The sequence below is a fragment of the Molossus molossus genome, unplaced genomic scaffold (genome assembly GCF_014108415.1).
Source record: "Molossus molossus isolate mMolMol1 unplaced genomic scaffold, mMolMol1.p scaffold_m16_p_10, whole genome shotgun sequence".
Taxonomy (NCBI): Eukaryota; Metazoa; Chordata; class Mammalia; order Chiroptera; family Molossidae; genus Molossus; species Molossus molossus.
Genome location: NW_023425345.1, coordinates 95,450,995 through 95,470,358, shown reverse-complemented (window position 1 = coordinate 95,470,358; position 19,364 = coordinate 95,450,995). Strand labels below are relative to the sequence as shown.

General features: G+C 51.0%; 1 protein-coding gene across 12 annotated transcripts in view; it reads right to left on the bottom strand.

Moving 5' to 3' along the window:
• Nucleotides 1-19,364, bottom strand: part of CACNA1C (calcium voltage-gated channel subunit alpha1 C) — a 579,936-nt gene that overhangs the window by 33,852 nt on the left and 526,720 nt on the right. For 10 of the 12 annotated variants that reach the window (XM_036252393.1, XM_036252392.1, XM_036252383.1 and 7 more), the window contains 4 exons: nt 13,906-13,938; nt 10,890-11,018; nt 8,758-8,823; nt 7,092-7,183 (listed from right to left, as the gene is read on the bottom strand). In XM_036252393.1, coding sequence (XP_036108286.1) covers nt 7,092-7,183; nt 8,758-8,823; nt 10,890-11,018; nt 13,906-13,938 — 320 coding nt within the window. The remainder of the gene's footprint in view (nt 1-7,091; nt 7,184-8,757; nt 8,824-10,889; nt 11,019-13,905; nt 13,939-19,364) is intronic. The other 2 variants (XM_036252387.1, XM_036252394.1) reach the window with 1 other exon arrangement.

Here is a 19,364-nt window from a genome sequence, read left to right as displayed (position 1 = left end):
CCAACAAATTGGACAACCTGGAAGAAGTGGATAAATTTCTAGAAATATACAATCTTCCAAGACTGAATCAAGAAGAAACAGAAAATCTGAACAGACCAGTTACAAACAATGAAATCAAAGCAGTAATATATATATATATATATATATATATATATATATATAAACTCCAACAAAATAAAGTCCGAGACTGGATGGTTTGACAAGTGAATTTTACCAACCATTCAAAAAAGAAAAATAACACCTCTCCTTCTCAAACAATTCCAAAAAATTCAGGAGGAAGGAACACTCCCAAGCTCATTTTACAAGGCCAGCATTATCCTGATTCCAAAACCAGAAAAAAGACATCACAAAAAAAGAAAATTATAGGCCAATATCCCTGATAAACATAAATGTAAAAATCCTCAACAAAATATTAGAAAACCAAATTTAACAATACATTAAAAAGATTATATGCCATGATTAAGTGTGATTTGTTCCTTGGAAGCAAGATTGGTTCAATATCCACAAATAAATTAATGTGATATACTACATAAACAAAATGAAAGATAAAAACCATGTGATCATATCAATAGTTGCAGAAAAGCATTTGATGAAATCCAGTACCAATTTATAATAAAAACTCTCAGCAAAGTGGGAATAGAGGAAACATACCTTTTCATAATAAAGGCCATAGATGAGAAACTCACAGCTAACATCATACTCATGGGGAAAAACTAAAAGCATTTTCTTTAAGACCAGGAAAAAGACAAGAATGTTCACTTTAACTACTCTTATTCAAAATAGCATTGGAAGTCCTAGTTTCAGCAATCATATTAGAAGAAGAAATAAAAGGCATCCGAATGAGAAAGGGGGGAGTAAAACTGTTGTTATTTGCAGATGACATGATACTATATACAGAGAACCCTAAAGATTCCATCAAAAAACTACTAGAACTGATACAAAATAAATATTCAGAAATTGGTTGCATTTTTATACACCAATAATGAACTATCAGAAAAGGAAACTAAGAAAACAATTACATTTTCAATTGCATCAAAAAATAAAATAAAATAAAATACGTGGCAATAAATCTAACCAAGGATATAAAAGACCTGTGCTAGGAAAATTATATCACACTGAAGAAAAACACTGAAGATACAAATACATGGAAGCATATACTGTGCTCATAAATATAAAGAATCAACAGCATTAAAATGTACATACCACTAAAAGCAATCTGTAGATTCAGTGCAATTCAAACAGGGAAGGGGGGGTGGGGGGACGGAAAGAGATAAACCAAAGGACTTATATGCATATATGCATAACCAATGAACACAGACAATAGTGTGATGAAGGCAGGGGTGGGGGGTGGAAGCAGGGGGGAGGGGTCAATAGGGGTGAATAAGGGAGGGACATCTATAATACTTTCAACAATAAAGGTAAATTTAAAAAATACCAATGGTGTTTTTCACAGAACTAGAACAAATCTAAAAATTTATATGGAACCAGAAAAGACCCCAAATAGCCACAGCAATCTTGAAAAAGATGAACGAAGTTGGAGGCATCACACTATCTGATATCAAACTATACTTCAAAGTCATAGTAATCAAAACAGCATGGTACTAGCATAAAAACAGACACATACATCAATGGAGCAGAATAGAGAACCTAGACATAAACCCATTCCTATATGGTCAATTAATATATGATAAAGGAGGCAAAAATACACAATGGAGTAAGGATATTCTATTCAATAAATACTTTTGGGAAAATTGGACAGATATATGCAAAGAGTGAAACTAGAACCGCCTTTTTACACCATATACAAGAATAAACTCAAAATGTAAACGTGAAACTCAAAATCATAAAACTCCTAGAAGAAAACATAGGCAGTAAAATCTATGATATTTCTCTTAGCAATATTTTTTCTGATATATTTCTTTGAGCAAGAGAAACAACAACAACAAAAGAAATGGGACTATATAAAACTATAAAGTTCATGCATCAACAAAATGAAAAGATAATGTATTAAATGGAAAAAGATATTCACCAATTATACCTCCTATAAGGGGTGAATATCCAAAATCTATAAAGAACTCAGACACCTCAACACCAAAAATAGAACCAATCCAAACACAGGAATGGTCAGATGACCTGAATATAGATACCTCTCCAAAGAGGACATACAGATGGCCAATAGACCTAAAAAGTTGTCATTAATCATCAGAGAAATGCAAATTAAAACCGCAATGAGATATCACCTCACACCTGTCAGAATGGCTCTCATCAATAAATCAACAAACCACAAGTGTTGGGAGGGTGTGGAGAAAAGGGAACTCATGTGCGCTGCTGGTGGGAATGCAGACTGGTGCAGGCACCGTGGAAACCAGTATGGAGAGTCCTCAAAAGATGAAAAATGGAACTGCCTTATGACCCAGCGATTCCACTTCTCGATATATATTTGAAGAAACCTAAAACACTAATTCGAAAATATATATGCACCTCTGTGTTCACTGCAGCATTATTTACAATCGCCCAGATACAGGAACAACCCAAGTGCTCATCAATACATGATTAAAGATGTGGTGTATATATATGCAATGGAATATTACTCGGCCATAATAAAGAATGAGATCCTACCATTTACTATAGCAAGGATGGATCTATTGTGCTTAGTGAAATAAGTCAGACAGAGAAAGATAAATGCCATCTGATTTCACTTACATGTGGACTCTAAAACAAACAAACAAACAAATAAACAAACAAAACAGATACAGACTCATAGATACAGAAAACATACTGATGTTTCCCAGAGGGTAGGGGTGTTGGGGGCAGGGTCAAAAAGGTGAAGGGATGAAGAAGTACAAATGGTTAGTGACAAAATAGTCATGATGGAAAGTACAGCACAGAGAATATAGTCAACAATAATAATTATGGATGGTGGGTGCCAGGAGAGTATTGAAGTATCGGGAGGAATCACTTTGTAAATTATATGATTTGACTGTCTAACCACTATGCTGTATACCTAAAACAAATATAAAATAATATTGAACGTCAACTGTAATTGATAAATAAAATTAATAAAAAAGAAAGCATAGAATCTTGTTCACGATCCTGTGATCCAATTCCCGCCCTGCTCTTTCCAACCCCCATGTAATCACCCCTGAATTCCCTCCTTAATTTGAATGAAGAAAAGAAGCTGGAAAACTGTTCTTCTTGGAAGCATTTGAGATCTTGTCACCAGCTTGGCACAAATAAACTCTTGAAAAATTCTCAAAAAAAATGGATTTAATAAAATGTTGTCTATTTATTGCTCTTTTCAAATAATCAGTTTTAGATTTATTGATATATATATGTGTGTATATATATATTAATATGTTTTTATTGATTTTTTTTAGAGAGAGAGGAAGGGAAAGAGAGATAGAAACAACGATGTGAAAGAAAAACATTGAGCAGCTGCCTCCTGCACGCCCCACACTGGGGATGGAGCCCGCAACCCAGGCGTGTGCCCTGACCGGGAATGGAACCGGGACCTCTCAGTCCCTGGGATGATGCTCAATCCACTGAGCCACAAAATATTGATATATTTTTTAAATACTTTATTAGTTTCTGCTTTTATTTAATTTAATTTTATTTTTTGTTAATCCTCACCTGAGGATATTTTTTTCTATTAAGATTTTTTTTTTTTTTTTGTGGTACGTGCCCCTAGCAGGAACCGAACCCGGGACTCTGGTCTGCAGGCCGATGCTCAACCGCTGAGCCAAATTGGCTAGGGCTCTATTAATTTTTAAAGAGAGTGGACAGGAGGGGGAGAAGGAGAGAGAGAGAGAAACACTGATGTGAAAGAGACACATTGATTGGTTGCCTCCCGAGCACACCCCAACTGAGGCTTGGGGATCAAACCTGCAACCTAGTCACGTGCCGTTGATCAGGAATCAAACCCGAGACCTTCCGGGGGCAGGCCCACGCTCTACCCCTGAGCAATGCTGGCCAAGGCTCTTCATGTAGTTTAATAAATGCATTTCTTCATAGTTTGGGGTAATACTGCTATTCCTTTTCCATCTATTAGTTTAATTATTGTAAACTTTAAAAAAATAAATTATTTTGGCTCTGAATTTTCCTTTTGTATTGATTGGTGCAGTTCATAAATTTAAGATATTATTCTCTCACTCTCTTTTCTAAGTAGTTCGTAACTTCAGCTCTGAATTATTTAGAACATTGGCTCAAAACAATTAAGTGAATCGATTTTGGAGGGACTACAGATTTCATGATTACTTTCTAATTTGTGCTATATTGATGTCAGAGAAGTTTTAGAATTTACTGAATTTTTCTTTGTGACTTAAATCTTGGCTAATTTGTGTGAATTATCTGGGTGCTTGAAGATAGTGGTTTTTTTTTTTTTTGCTATTTACTGAGTACAAATTTATTCTATCAAGTGTGTTAATTGTATTACTTAGATGTTTTAGTTGGTCTGACATTTTCTATGTGCTTCATGGAAGTCTCCCAGTGTGTGTGTTCATTTTCTCCTGTGGTTCTATCAGTGTCTGATGGATAGATTTCCAAATACATTGTTACGTGCATGTGTTTTTATGAGTGTTACATATCCTTGACGGATTATGCCTTTTATCAATATTGAACATCTCTCTTGGTCTTGCTTATTGCCTTTCTTAATGCCTTTCACCTGGAATTTTTTTTCTTCTTTATATTTTTATTTTTGTTAATCCTCACCCAAGGATATTATTTCCACTGATTTGTAGAGAGAGTGGAAGGAAGGGCGGGAGGGGGAGAAGGAAGGGGAGAGAAAGAGACATCAATGTGAGAGAGACACATAGATTGGCTGCCTCCTGTATGCACCCCCACTGGGGCTAGGGATCGAACCTGCAAACCAGGTACATGCCCTTCACTGGAAATCAAACCCATGACCCTTCGGTCTAAGGGGTGATGCGTTAAACACTGACCCACACCGGCCAGGGCTGGAATTTTATTTCTCCTGATATTGCTATTACTACATCTACATTTTTGGTAAGCATGGTCTAATATTCCTTCTCTATTCCTTTAGTTGTATTCTCTTTAGGTCATTTTATTTTACTCTACCTAATATAAACAGACTAGAGCTAGATTTCTTAAAACCAACATTAGATATCTATCTTTTAATAGAGAAATTTAATTTTTCATGATCATTAATCTTTGTTCTTATTCTTGCCATCTTATTTTATGTTCTAATTTTCTTTCTTCCTCTTCTTCCCTCCCCTTCCTTCCTTCCTTCCTTCCTTCCTTCCTTCCTTCCTTCCTTCCTTCCTTCCTTCCTTCCTTCCCTCCTTCCTTCCCTCCTTCCTTCCCTCCTTCCTTCCCTCCTTCCTTCCTTCCTTTGCCTCTCTGTCCTCTTGCTGAATTGCTACAGTTTTTTGGCCTATTTTTTCCTCTAGTGGTTTAGAATGTACATATTCCATTTCTGTTTCTTTGTTAGTTGAATCCCATCTGCTTCCTTCCACTTAGGAATCCCTCAATATTTCTGCTTCACCAATAGCACCCTTTCATGTTTTTTTCCTTCCTAGTACTGTTATGGTGTATTCTTTAAAAAAATATCTTCTGTCATCAGGGATCTGGGGAAAGGAGGGGACACAGACCCATGGGCTTGCTGTTATCTGCGTCCAGGTTCCCTGTTTCCACGTGGCGCAGGCCTGAGTGTGTTCCCAGAGCCTGCAGTCTGAGGGAGGTGGGGTGTCGGGCTGACATTTAAGGGCCCTGTCATTTTAAGTGACTGCGTTTGAGCAATAATGATACTTGGGCTTGGGTGTGAAGGCAGTGTTCTCTGGTGGAGGTGGACTCTCCGATAGAGAGCATCTTGGGTGTGAAGGAGGGATTCTCTGGTGGAGGTGGACTCTCCGATAGAGAGCATCTTGGGTGTGAAGGAGGGTTCTATGGGGAGGTGGACTCTCTGATAGAGAGCATCTTGGGTGTGAAGGAGGGAATCTATGGTGGAGGTGGACTCTCGATAGAGAGCATCTTGGGTGTGAAGGAGGGTTCTCTGGTGGAGGTGGACTCTCCGATAGAGAGCATCTTGGGTGTGAAGGAGGGATTCTCTGGTGGAGGTGGACTCTCCGATAGAGAGCATCTTGGGTGTGAAGGGGGGATTCTCTGGTGGAGGTGGACTCTCCGATAGAGAGCATCTTGGGTGTGAAGGGGGGTTCTCTGGTGGAGGTGGACTCTCCAATAGAGAGCATCTTGGGTGTGAAGGGGGGAATCTATGGGGAGGTGGACTCTCCGATAGAGAGCATCTTGGGTGTGAAGGGGGGATTCTCTGGTGGAGGTGGACTCTCCGATAGAGAGCATCTTGGGTGTGAAGGAGGGTTCTATGGGGAGGTGGACTCTCCGATAGAGAGCATCTTGGGTGTGAAGGGGGGAATCTATGGGGGAGGTGGCCTCTCCGGTAGAGCATCCCTGTGTCTCCTGGAAAAGAACCCCAGTGATGGCGAGGGACTTGCTGCCTTTCCCAGTGCCAAAGCAGGGGAGATACACGAGCTAGAATGACTCTGGAAACCATTTGGCCCAGAGTAGGGTCAAGAGTTCTCATGCCCCAGCCCTGGACTAGGTGGGATCCCAGGAATGTGCTAAGAACCAAAGGAGCAGACCAGGGTCGTCAGGAGCCAGGTGGGGAGGGAGAAGCGGGCGCTGGCGTGGCCTCACTCATGGCCTCCCGGGTGCACCCGAGGCGTGGCCTTGCTGGCTCAGCGAGCAACCAGGCACACAGACATGCCACCCACACAGCAGTGGCACCAACACTGGCACCTGGACTTGTTGCCTGAGGAAACCAAGGCTCAGAGAGTTCGGATGTCTTACTCCGGGTCACAGAGCAGGTGTGCTGCAGGCTGGGCCTTGAGCCTGTCCAGCTTCCAGACCAGGGTGCTGTCAGTACTGGACTTTTGGTCCCTGGAGGTGGCCAGCACTGTGCTGGTGTCCAGCGGGCTGCTCGACAGGAGGTTATAAACGGCAGTGGAACGACCCAGCCCCCGTTCTCTCCCTGCACGCCCCTGGAGCGAGCTCCCTCGGCTCTGCACCCAGACTGCCGGCTGACCCGCAGCGGGGCTGCGTGCCGGTCCGCAGACACCCACCTGAAGAGGAGCAGCACAGCCTGGGGGAAGGTCTGAAAGTTGTTGTTCCGGTTGATCTCTGTGGTGTCGTTCAGGGCGATTTTCCCAAACACCTACAGGAGGAGTGGAAAGGGACTCGGTGAACTGGGGGCAGAGAGGGTCCTCGTTCCCACCCATCACTCAGTGGTCTCTTCGGGGTCACAGCTGACCCTAGGACAGCAGAGTCCCCTGATGCAACCTGGCAGGGCTCAGGAGGCGGCACCTGCTGTCCCCTCTCAGTCCACACTGGACGGGTGTAAGGAGGAACGTGCCCATGAGCCCGCAGGAGAGGGCCTGGGGGGCTGAGGCTGAGAGGGGCGGACTCTGCTTCTGTGCAGGGACAGACAGCTCCTTGTCTTCTTTGGGGGGCTGCACACTCTTAAGAATCTTTTCTCTTAAAAAAAAAAAACAACAAAAAACTATGAGGAATAATTAACAAATATAATTGTAGCCCAGCTGGTGTGGCTCAGTGGTTCAGCGCTGACCCATGCACCAAGAGGTCGCCAGTTCGATTCCCGGTCAGGGCACATGCCAGGTTGTGAGCCCGCTCCCCAGTGAGGGGCATGCAGGAGGCAGCCAATCAATGTTCTCTCTCATGGATGTTTCTATCTCTCTCTCCCTCTCCCTTCCTCTCTCTAAAATTAATAAAGAAAAAAATATATAATTGTATATATTTAAAGTACAAGTGGCGCTGATTTGATGTACATACACACAGCAGGGTCATTACTACGATCAAGATAATTAACATCTGTTATCTCACACAGCTACTTTTATTTGGTGTAAGAATACTTATGACCTGTCGGCAATTCCAAGTCGACAATACTGTGCTGTTATTAAGTATCGTCGCCATCAGATGGTCAGAACGTACACTCAGGACCTTCTTTTCTTTGCCATTTCAGCTTCGAGCGCTCCTCCAGATTTAGCTCTGGGGGTGCGGAGTGATATGGAATAAGCAACCCGGAGCTTGGGCCTCCTCACCCTGCTCCCCACACTGCTAAAGCGATGCTTGGCTTAGACACGGCCACCCCTGATCAATGGCAAGGTAGGTCTTCTCATCTCAAGTGTTTGGCCTCTGAACCTCGGGGTCTTTGTGCAACAAGCAAGCGGGGGAATCGGACCTAAGGAGCCGCTGAGAAGCGCCTGGCCAGCGTGCGTGCTGGTCTGGGGTTCTGCTGGAGCCCAGGAAAGGCTGGGGGACCCGGTCTGGGGTAGGACAAGGTGCGGTGGCACCTGTGGGGGCCTGGAAACTGCTGCGTGTCGGGGACAGCCTGCCTCTCTCCCTCCCTCTCTGCTGAATGACACTGGGTTGGGGTCCTTCCCAGGCCCATCAGACCTGGACAAAGGGCGGGGTGCTGTCTGACACCCCCTCCTGCTGTTCCTGAGAACTGCATAGTTTGGGAGTGTTTTTCCGAGAGCAGAACCCAGGCCCGGGAAATGGGGAGAGACGCTCTCTGAGCTGTGGATTCCGCTCCTCCATCCGCTCTGCTACTTACAGGACACCATTCGGGGGACTTCCAATTCCTGTGACCTTTTCGGCCTCAGAAGGTGAAAGAGGAGGGAGAGGGATAGTCAGGGGCAGGGGGGAGGTGGGAGGGAGGAGGGAGCCAGGGGCTGTAAGGTGGCAGCCGGAGGAGCGCGGGGACCCTACCTGCATGCCGATCACCGCGTAGATGAAGAACAGCATCACTATGAGCAGGGCCACGTAGGGCAGGGCCTGGAGGGAGCACAGGACGTGTGTGAGGCGGAGGAGACGCTGGCAGGGTCCCTTCCCAGGACACCGACTCTGCGGCCAGCAGCTCCTGCCTGGCTTGGGGGCATTCCCAAGAGTGCCACGGAAGTTCTGGGCACGGGGGGCGGCCTGAGCAGGGGCACTGACCCTCCACTTTACTTGGTTTTCGTCACTGGAGAAGTGGTACAGCATTGAGACAAGCAGGTTGCAGAGTAAAGAAAACAGTGTGCCGTTACTCAGTAAAAACAATACGAAAGGGGCAGAATGTCCTCCGGTCGACATATGTCTTTGTGCAGCAAAGACAAGGCCGTGCAGGACACACACCACGGCCTCCCGGAGGCACAGGTGGAGGCACGTCACACCCTTTCTCTGCATGTAGCTTCCTGCTGTCCCACTAGCTGTAATAAAAACATTTTCTAAGGAAAACTTAAATGAAAGAAAGATCACGGGCTCCAATCCAGTTCCTGCCACGTGTTGCTATGAGAACGCGGGTGCATTACGTAACCTCTCTGAGCTCACCTGAAAAACGAGAAGAGGAACAACGGCCTCTCGGGGCTTCTGTGGAATTTCAGTGATTTAAGGCTCACAAATGCCCGTGCATCGCCTTGCACAGAGCTGGGTCCCACACATTTTATTCACTCAAGGTATTTATCTGTTCAGCAGCTCAGACAACTGAATTTTCCAGGGCCCGGCCCTTGTCCTGGGGAGAGGTCCCGGGGCTCGGTGCTGGTGATGCGTCAGGAGAGCTACACGTGCCAAGTGCATGCCCAGGAAATGCCCGCCGGGAGCCCGCGCACCACTAGATGGCACTGCGAGACCTTGCGGACACCGTGTCTCTGCTCCAGCTCCAGCCAAGCGCTCCTCCCAGGCACTGGGTCTGTTGCCTCTTCCTTCCCAGGAAGTGGTGGAGGCTGGTGGGTATGCGGGGGGCCTGTGTGGTCACTCACAGCTGTGGGACTCCAGGGTGTACCCTCGCACAGGGGCAGCCCAGTCCTGCTCCAGCAGAATCCTCAGATGTCCAGGGACTAAGCAGGGCTCAGGTGGGGTGGGGGTGGCAGGGAGGGGCCATGGCTCATCACAAGGTGAGGAGTCAGCCTGGGCCTGGAGGGAGGAGGACCTGCTACGAGGGCAGCCAGGCTGGAGCCCTCTCTGCCGGGGCTCAGATGAGGTCCCAGGGCAGGAGGCTGTCTGCAGAGGTGTGTATGCCTTTGGGGTGGGGTTCCAAAGACGGCAGCACCCCCACCTCGGGCTGTAACTTCAGTTATGGCACAGCTGGGTCAGGGGCCCACTCCACGCCCGGCCCTGGGCCCCGCTGGGCCAGGGCAGCGGACACGGGAGGAACCCTTCTGTGCCGGAGCGGCGCCTTGGGAAGCCTGCAAGCGGACCTTCCCCGGGCAGGAGAAGCCGCCTTCGGGGTCAGTCAGAAAAGCTGGGGTCACATGGAGGGTCCCTGCCGACTCACCTTCAGGGAGCCCAGTGACCTGACAGCTTTGCTTCTCCCTAACTCCAGGCTAACATAACACTTCTCAGGGGCGGCCAGAGGCCAGCCTCCCTCTGCTGTCACAGGTGGAAGACGATGGCTGAGCGGAGAGAACGCACCCTACGCTGGCCAACCCTGCTCACTCCACCAGGGCCCTGGTGTTTGGCTAAGTCCACGAGTAAGTAGTCCCTGCGGCAATGCCAGAGCCGGCCGGGTCGTGGCTTTCCAATCTGTCCCACCACAGCACCCCTGGGTGCAACGATCTTACAGAAAATACACACGAGAGAAGAAAGCAGAGCCGGGCAGCCCCCCACCTGCGCTCGCAGCCTTCCCCATCGGAGTTTGGGGGAATCTGGGGACCCAGAAGCATGTTTCTGAAAACTGCCGACTGAGTCCAGCCGGTTCATTTCAGAGGGGAGGCTGCTTCCTCCAGGGGTGAGGGCTGCTCCTTCCCTTACTGTGTCACCCCCAGCTCAGGGAGCGCGGCGGGAGCTGGGGGTGCAGCCCTGCGGCCGGGGGGGGGGGGGAGGAGGCTCTCCCCCTCTGTCAGCGCTCCGGGGGAGGTGACTACCTGGAAGGACTTGATGAAGGTCCACAGCAGGGTCCGGATGCCCTCCCCTCGGCTCAGCAGCTTGACCAGGCGCATGACCCGGAAGAGGCGGAAGAAGGTGATGGAGATGCGGGAGTTCTCCTCCGTGGTCTGGAATCCATTGGCGACAGGAGTGGCAGTTAACACAGCGACAGGGGCGGGCGGGGCGAGAGCGGGTGGGCCCCGCCCCGACAGCCCAGGGCCGGGCTGGGTGCCCGGGTTCTCTCCCGGGCCACAGATGGAGAGCCAGCGCCCACCTTTCCAGTGCAGAGCCCGTGGCCCGTTTCCTACTGTCTCCATGCCCCCTTCTTCCCTGTTCTCTTAAGCTCCTGGTTGGGCAACAGAAGGTTCCATGAGGAACTTCCATGTGCCCTGAACTCCAGGCCGGGAGCCTCTGAGGCTGTGCAGGCCGCGTGCCCAGAGAGAAGCCCCAGCCTCCCTCCTGCCTGGCTGAGGGTCCTGCATCCAGAGGGGACCAGGCCTCTGCCAGGGGGCTGTGTGGGTGGTGGCCCCCATCCTGGCCTCTGGGATGACTGCACCCGGATCCTGATGGGTGGGGCGGGCTGCCCACGAAGGATCATGTTTGCTGGCTACTCGGGGCTCCAGACCTCTGCCGTGCCAGCTCCTGCTGCCTCAGCCTCTGCCCACAGGGCTCCAGGGAGGAGGGAAGGGGTCAGGGGAGCACTGGGCAGCGGCTGGTTTGCAGCCCTCACCTTCCCTCGGGCTTGGAGCTGGCCCTCTCTCTGCCCCGGGGCCTCTAGCGGGCACCTCCGCTCCAGCTGCGTGAGACGCAGGGGAGGTGGGCAAGGCGGTCAGCTGGAGTGAGAGGACCAAGGGGTCCTGCTCAGGCAGGTGGTCTCCTCAAGGGAGTCCTGGGGGTGAGGGCAAGGGCCAGGGGAAGAAGGATGGAGTCCAGGTCACAGCACACAGAAGGCCTGCAGGCTCAGGGGTCATCTGGGCACGTTGGACCTGGAGGGTCCCGGGGCATGGGCACGTGCCGGGCCAGGGTTTGGGGGGCAGGAAAGACTCCCCTGTCACTGTCTGCCTCCAGACCTAAGGAAAACAAGGACTGATCCCCTCGACCCTCCTCCCGCCACACGGACCCACAGCCACCTGCCGCCCCCAGAGCCAGTGCAGTGCACCCAGCCCTGCGCACCGGGAGAGAGGGGACCTTTGGGCTTCCTGTTACTGCTCCATCGCTGCCTCCCTCTGGCTCCTCGGGGACCGGCGTAGGCCCTCTGCACTCTCTATTCCCATCTCTGGCTTCGTTTTCATCATTTTCAGGTCGGAGCCTCCCGACACTACCCATCCCCCAAATCCCACTAGCATGAAAACCCTGGAGGGCTTCCAGGCGGTCACTGAGGTGGCTGGCGCTCCAGAGGCACTCATCCCACTCCTGTTCGGGACGGGAGATCCATGGGAGGTGGCAGGATTCACAGGAGGCTTTTCCTGGGGGCACATCCCACACCTCCCTGGGAGGGCGCACAGAGGCCAGCAGGGGGCGTCTCTCTAGTTCTAGACTCTCCAGATGGGGCGTGACTACGGCATTCCTTCTGCACCCAAACCAGAGCCGGCTCTGTCCTCAGAGGGCTCTGCTGCCCCCAGGCAGGGCAGACCTGTGGGTGCGGGGCCTGCTCCGTGGGGAAGGGGTGGAGAGGGGGGGCAGGCAGCCGGCCTCGCCTTGCCTGAGCCCTGCTCTGCGTGGACTGGGAGGGCTCTGACGCCGTCAGTCTCTGCATCCCTATTGCATCTACTTGAGATTCTACTTCCTCTCCTGGAGAAATGGGGAGCCCCAGAGGAGGACGCAGCGGAGGCTCAGGGCTTTATCTCGGCTGCCAGCCCCACCACACTCCGCAAGGAGGCGAAGGGAGAGCGGCAGGGGACGTCCGCTGTGGGTGTCAGGAGTCTGAGCAGTTGTGCCACAGGGGCATCTGGGTCTCGTGAGTTAAAAAATAAAAACCATTGTGGGCTCAGAACCGCCCCGGCGGCGGCAGCTTCCTGATGCGCCCGAAGGGGAATAAACACTCCACGCGGACACAAAAATCTCCTCTACTCAACCAAATAACAGCGCAGTGAAGAATCAGGTCCCGGTGGCCGTCCGCAAAGGGGGAGCAGCCCCTCCCTCGGCAGCCCTCCGCCCAGCCTGGGGTGGGCACGGCAGGGGACACCGCCACCCCACTTGTCTGCTGACTCTCGGGGCTCAGGGAATCATCCCACCCACGAAATGTGTGATGCCAGCCTTTTGGGGAAGGCTGTTCCAAGGACATCTCAAGGTCACGCCAAGTGGCATCTCTATCACTTTGGCCAGGGCAAATCACAGACTCCCACGTGAAGTCATAGTGGTCCAACCACACAGTCTCCTGCTTGCAGCCTGCTGCAGAAAGTGAGTATAGCCTAAATTTAACGGACTCTGGAATTTAGGAAAATTCACAGGTAACATTGTTGGGGTGGCTGGAAATGCAACCACACTCTCAGTAACAAATCCCTGCTTAAACCTTTGACGACGGCCTCACACTCAGAGCGAAAGCAGGCCAGTCCTCACAGACGCCTGATCAAGGGAGCAAGTAACCAGCTGCCTTTCCGCCTCCTGCTAGGTCATCCCCCTCTCCCCTCTTTCCCCCAGGCCTCACCACGGCTCTCAGAGGGGCCCTTGCAATTTCCCACATCAGGTTAAGGTCAGAGACTTCGCCAGTGGAGTGCTCAGGGTGTTTAACAGGAAACTGCCCTTGGGTCCAGTTCTCTCCCAGTGGCTCACTAGACAGTCACGATCACAGTGAATTATCATCCAGAGGAAGTTCAGGCAGGGAAGGACACCGTTACACAGACAGCATGTCACAGCCCACACGAGAGCAGGCAGGCAAGGTGCAGGACGGACAGGTGGCCGCATGCAGCAGGAGCCAGGCTGGGCTCCGGGAGACTCTGCGGGGTGAGTGGGTAGGAGCGGGGATGTTAGAAGAGTCACGGAAGCTCAGAGCATGGATTGGAGGGTCGGTCTTACCATTAAGGAAGAGCATTGGCTATGTTCAGCTGGCTTTAAAGAAAGGCAGATAGAGAGAAGCTGTAATGAGTCTCCAACGAAGATGTCGGTATTCTAGGTCTCGGCTAACACAGGAGCAGCACAGGGGCAGGGAGGGCAACGGGGGACAAGTGACAGAGGGACGAATCACAGGCCTGGCAGGTTCTGCATCATGAGTGTGGGTTCTGCATAGCTGGGTCTCACGCCTACCAACCACCCATCTCCCGCCACGTGCTGAACAATCCACACCCGTTCGCAAGGAGATCTTCGGGGCTTGGTGGATGGAGGTCTGTGTTTTAAGATCTGCCGTGTGATCGAAGAGAACCTCTCAGGTCTTGCCCTTGGTCTGCTCTAGCTTGACCCCTGCATAGCCGCTGAAGGCGCACAGGCAATGCCCCTCAGGTTTGGGGGAAGACTGGGCTTTCATTCTCACTGTGGACAGTCTAAAGAGGTGGCCCTCAGCTCTGTCACAGGGGTTGGTCCTCAAGCGGAGGCCCAGGTGGGAGGGGGTCCTGCGAAGCTACTAGGCTGCAGGTGTGGAGAACCTTGGCCATCGCATGAAAAATGAGTGTGGAGTTGCTTTTTAAATTTGAAAGCCCCACACACAATTTAAGATATGATTATTAACACCCCAAGAAGCTGTTCTCAGGGTCTGACGGCTGAGATCATTTGGGGCAGGTGCTACGGAAAATGGCCACAGGTGAGGTTCATCGTGGCCCTCGGCCTCAGGTCCTCGAGCCTGTCTCTGGAAGACGCCCCCACTCTTTGGGCCCCAGAACACAGGCCTAAGCCCCTGTCTGACCCTGACCTTCTGAGCTGTTCCCTCATCCCAGAAGGTCATGACTTTGCTTTTACCCTCCACTTTCAGATGGTTGCTCTCGTGTGTCTGGTTTTAAGGTACCAAGAGAGGTTGCAATGGAGTTTCTGAAGGATTAAAATGTGCACAACTAGACATTTGCTTGCAGACCTAAAATATCCCTGTGGCAACAGATTTCTCAGCAAGTTCCTTTTTTTCCCCATAGCAAATTGGTAGGATGTCCTTTGGGGGGGGAAGGGGAGGAGGCAGGGGAGAAGAGGAAGGGACGCTCCAGCCACTCACGGAGCACAGTCCTGCGCAGTCTCTGCCTCAGGGCAGTCCCCACGCGGAGGACAGCTCACTAGGGTTTGACTAGCGGGCTGGGGTAAAACACGGACACACACTCACACACACACACACGCACACGGAGGAATTTCAGGATGGCCGAGTGCTGTGTTCCCATGGTAATGGCTACACGCGATGCCTAGGCATGAGGTAGAGTTCCCAGCAGGCTTGGATTCCCCCTAAAAACTCTGCTAAGAGGCCTGGGCAAACCCTTGAAGGTCTTCTGGGTCAACCCCATCCCACGGAGGCCCGGAAGGAACACCCTTTAGAGAACTCACCTGAGTCACGGTCTAACTGAGTAACCCCTAGCCACTTAGAAGTTTAAACTATGTGTTTTATTTTATTTTACTTCTTAAACATCCCGAATCCTTCATTTGGGATTTCTAAATGTCTTAACTGTCTTTTTGCTTGCGGATGTTTAGCCTTTTATAGCGCCTATTTAAGATCTCATCTATTTAAGTCATATTTTAGTTCAGAATGTAGCTTTAGGACTGTTCTAATCACCTGGATTGTACCTTTGGATTCATGTAAGAACCTCCTGAGACGTCTCCGTAACGGGAGACAGGACGCGGTCAGCAGAAGTGACGGCAGCAGGGAGGGGAGGACGGGGGCTGGGGTCCTGTGTTGGGTCCCCAGCCCAGGTAATGGCAGTGCTCCTGAGACTGTCACTGTGGGAGGATCAGGAGACTCGCAGATTAAACGTTTCTCAGGGTTTAAGCCATACTTCTCAGAGGGCACTTTTGTCTCTCTTTTTTTCTTTTTTTCCTCAGTCCCTCCACCTCCAACCTAGCCTCCCAGCCATCGCCCCTGCCCCGACAGCGACCAGCCTGCTCTCTGTCTGAGTCTGTGACTATTCTGCTTATTAGTTCATTAGATTCCACATCTGAGTGAAACCATATGGTCCTTGTCTTTCTCTGATGGCTTATTTCACTTAGCATCATGCTTCCCAGGCCCATCCATGCTGTCCCAAGGGGTAAGAGTTCCTCCTTTTTTACAGCCGAGTAGTATTCCACTGTGTAAATGTACCACGGCTTTTTTATCCACTTGTCTACTGTGGGCACTTGGGTCAGAGGGCACTTTTGACTTGTTGGGGCAGTGTTGCTGGTCAGCCTCTCCCACAAGCCTGTTCTGTGTGAGGAGCTATGTTCACAAAATCCGTGGTCTTAAAAAGAACTGACCGCTCAATAAAATCAGGAAGCAGTCACGGGATCATTTCTAAGTGGAGCCAAAAGGAAGAAGCCTAACACAGCCCTTGCTCTCGAGGACCCACGGTTCCCACACGGTCAGCCCCCGAGGACATTCCTTATGACCTGGTGCAGTTGTTCATCTCTGGTCCCCTTGCCCAGCTGCAGATGGCACCCCCTGGTGAGCTAGACGGGGGGACAGGACCAGTTGGACGAGGCCACCTGCACGCTCAGCCTGGAGATGGTTTGTGTTGTTCGCCACTCTCTGTGACTCCCTAGTTCGTCTTGAAAAACGACCTGGCATGAGTTCTACTTTTGGAGCTGAACTTGGAATTAGCTGGTGGCCTGGAGTACTTGTGCACCCGTCTCTGACCCTTTTCCGGATTTGCTCCCGTTCCCCAAGTTAGCTGATAGTTTCTCCATCCACAGTCTTCCTGGGGAAAAGGGTGGTAGGCCTCCCTGGAGACGTGTGCCCCCAGAACCTGGGGACCCTCCCTGCTCTCCCGTCCCCAGGAGCCCACAGAGCTGCCTGCCTCCCAAACATTCCCGCCTTAATATTGCACTGTGTCCACGGAGGATCCGTGCGGGCTAAATGGTTGAGCTGATTCCTTCATCATTGTTTTCTAATGATCTGGTAACTTTCAAGGGGTTAAAGGTATTGGGCCAATTAGCTTAATTGGTGCATGCAATTTGTAAAAATGAAATAAGGTGATAACGTGGGAGGCAGAGGTGGGACACGTTCGGAAACGGTCCCGGCTAGCGGTTCCAGCTAACGGGGAGGGCAGATAGAGAGGAGAAGCCAATGAACGCACTGCAGCATCCTCATGCGGACTAGCTTGGTTTGGTACAACTGGCAGGGACGATGGAGAGCCACTGGGCAGCTAGAGAGAGAGCCTCCGGTGACTCAGGTCAGCAGTGCGGCCTCGGTGGGCTCGGAACACACTGTTCTGCTCACTGTGACACTACCACTGGTCCACAAGGAGGGTGCTCGGGCAAAGTCAGGGAATACAGGCGCTGGCCGAGAGAGTCTTCTCCCAGATGGAGGGACTTCCCAGGAATGTGACAATCAGAGGAACGTGTTTCCCAGTTCACATTACCTGTGTCCCCGGAGATCTAAAAGTTGTTGAAAATAGCTCTTCCCCATGTGAAAAGGGACTTTCTCCCTCCTCCTGCTCTTCCTTTTGCACAGCTAGGAGGTGACGATTACTAGGGACTCAGGGGTTAGGGAGTAGATAGATACCTAGACTGGACTATCTAACCAAGTTGTCTTCCAGAATATTCTCATAAGACAGCTGCACCCTCCTGGACACGTGGACTGAGAGGTGCGGACTCCCTCGGACTCCCTGCGGAGAAGCCAGCTCTGGGCTGAGTCAGAAACAGGACCCACCGACGGGCTGCCCAGCCCCAACGGCGGTCACGGAGGCCTCGGCTGTGTGTCCCGGCCACTGAAATTCCTCGTGCCTCTGAAAATGGACGCAAAGTGACGTCATGGGAGTATGTGTCTTTCACTGGCTACCCTGCTGAGGAACCTTGCTTCTTCTAAAAAATCTTTTGTCTAAAACTTAGGAAGTGGATGTGAAGTGAATTCCATCCCGAACTCCTGCGGGTGAGGTTCCAGCGGGCTCTGCCTCCACCCCACCCGCCCGGCTCTGCGTCTCTGCTCCTGTCTCTGCTCCCGTCCCTACTTGAGGACTGGAGGGCGAGCTCAGCTCTGAGAGCACCAGGGATGGTGGAAGGCTGGGCAGCTGGGCTTTGTTGGTGAGACTCCAGTTAATCTAGGGTGGGAGACAATTATCAGGCTGGTACACACAGACAGAATGGGGAATGGCAGGAGCCAGGGGCTTCTGGAAACATTTGACACCACCTTCATGGCCTGGAGGCCAGCAAGTGTCAGTTAATGGGGGGGGGGGGGGCATTATCCTTTTACCTCCTCTTTCAAGCAGGAGAAGTGCACACCTAGGAAATAGCGTGGCCGACAGATGGGAAGGAATCAGGCGATGCCGCACCTCGGCACCACCAGAGCTGGCCACGGGAAAGGCATTTTCAGGAAGCCAAAATAAAGTACGTTTTAAACTGCAACCTTCCGAAGTTGAATTGAGAGCTTCCTTGCTAAGGGAGATGCAGAGTTTAAATAACCACAAGTCAGCTGGGGTATACCGAAGCCGAGGGTAGATGTCAATGACTCTTAGATATAAGGGCGAATGAAGGAGAGATGGGCAGCTGACATTTCCACGTGGGTCTGGAATGAACGGAGAGATGGAAGTGGATCTGTGGAGGAGGAGAGGCAAGAAGAGGGAGATGGGGGAGTTGTGAGGGAGGCAAAACCACTGGATAGAGAAGGGCAGGTAAGCCCAAAGATGACAAGGTGGAGAGTGGAATGAGCAACAGCCCCTCCCCCCACGCCCACCCTCTTGAAAATTCCCTGGCTGGCCTCTGTTTCTCCAAGGAAACATTCTAGCCCGAAAGAGATGAGCCCTCTTGAATCTTTGTGGCTACCGGCGCCCCGAGGAAACGCCCCTCCGGAACATCCCCCGAGGGGAACTTCGGCCCCAAGGGGACTGTTGGGAGCTACAGAGCGTGGGTGTTGACAGACCCTTGCTCCTCATCTGTGTGTGCTCAATCGGGGGCATGGACAGTGGCGGTCCGCCCGCCGTCTTAACGGCCTGGTGGCCAGCTCAGGTGGCTGGAAGCACCTTAAGCTGCAGGAGTCACTGAGCTATTCACCGGCAGCCTGATGTCTCCCCAGCTGCTGCCACCTGCCAGACACGCATGCTGAACAAGACTGATTACCAACGTGCGGGGCAGCTTTATCTCCCCTTGGGAAGGACAGCCGGTGTCCAGGCATCCCAGCAAAGGAACCCATACAGAATAAATGGATGAGAGCTGTAGGCAGTGCTAACAACATGAAGGAATTCCTCTGGGGGGGGGGGGACCCAAGGGACAGAGAATGAGAGTTAAGGCAGAGAGAGAGACTCAAAACAGAAATAAGCGAAAGCAGACGATTCTCAGGGTGTTCACAGGAGTGGCGCTGCTTGGGGGGCCCCTGTGGGCGCTGCTGAGCCTGCCTGAGGGGTGGCTCTCACTCTCCCTACTAGCTCCCGGGACAGTCTAGGCCC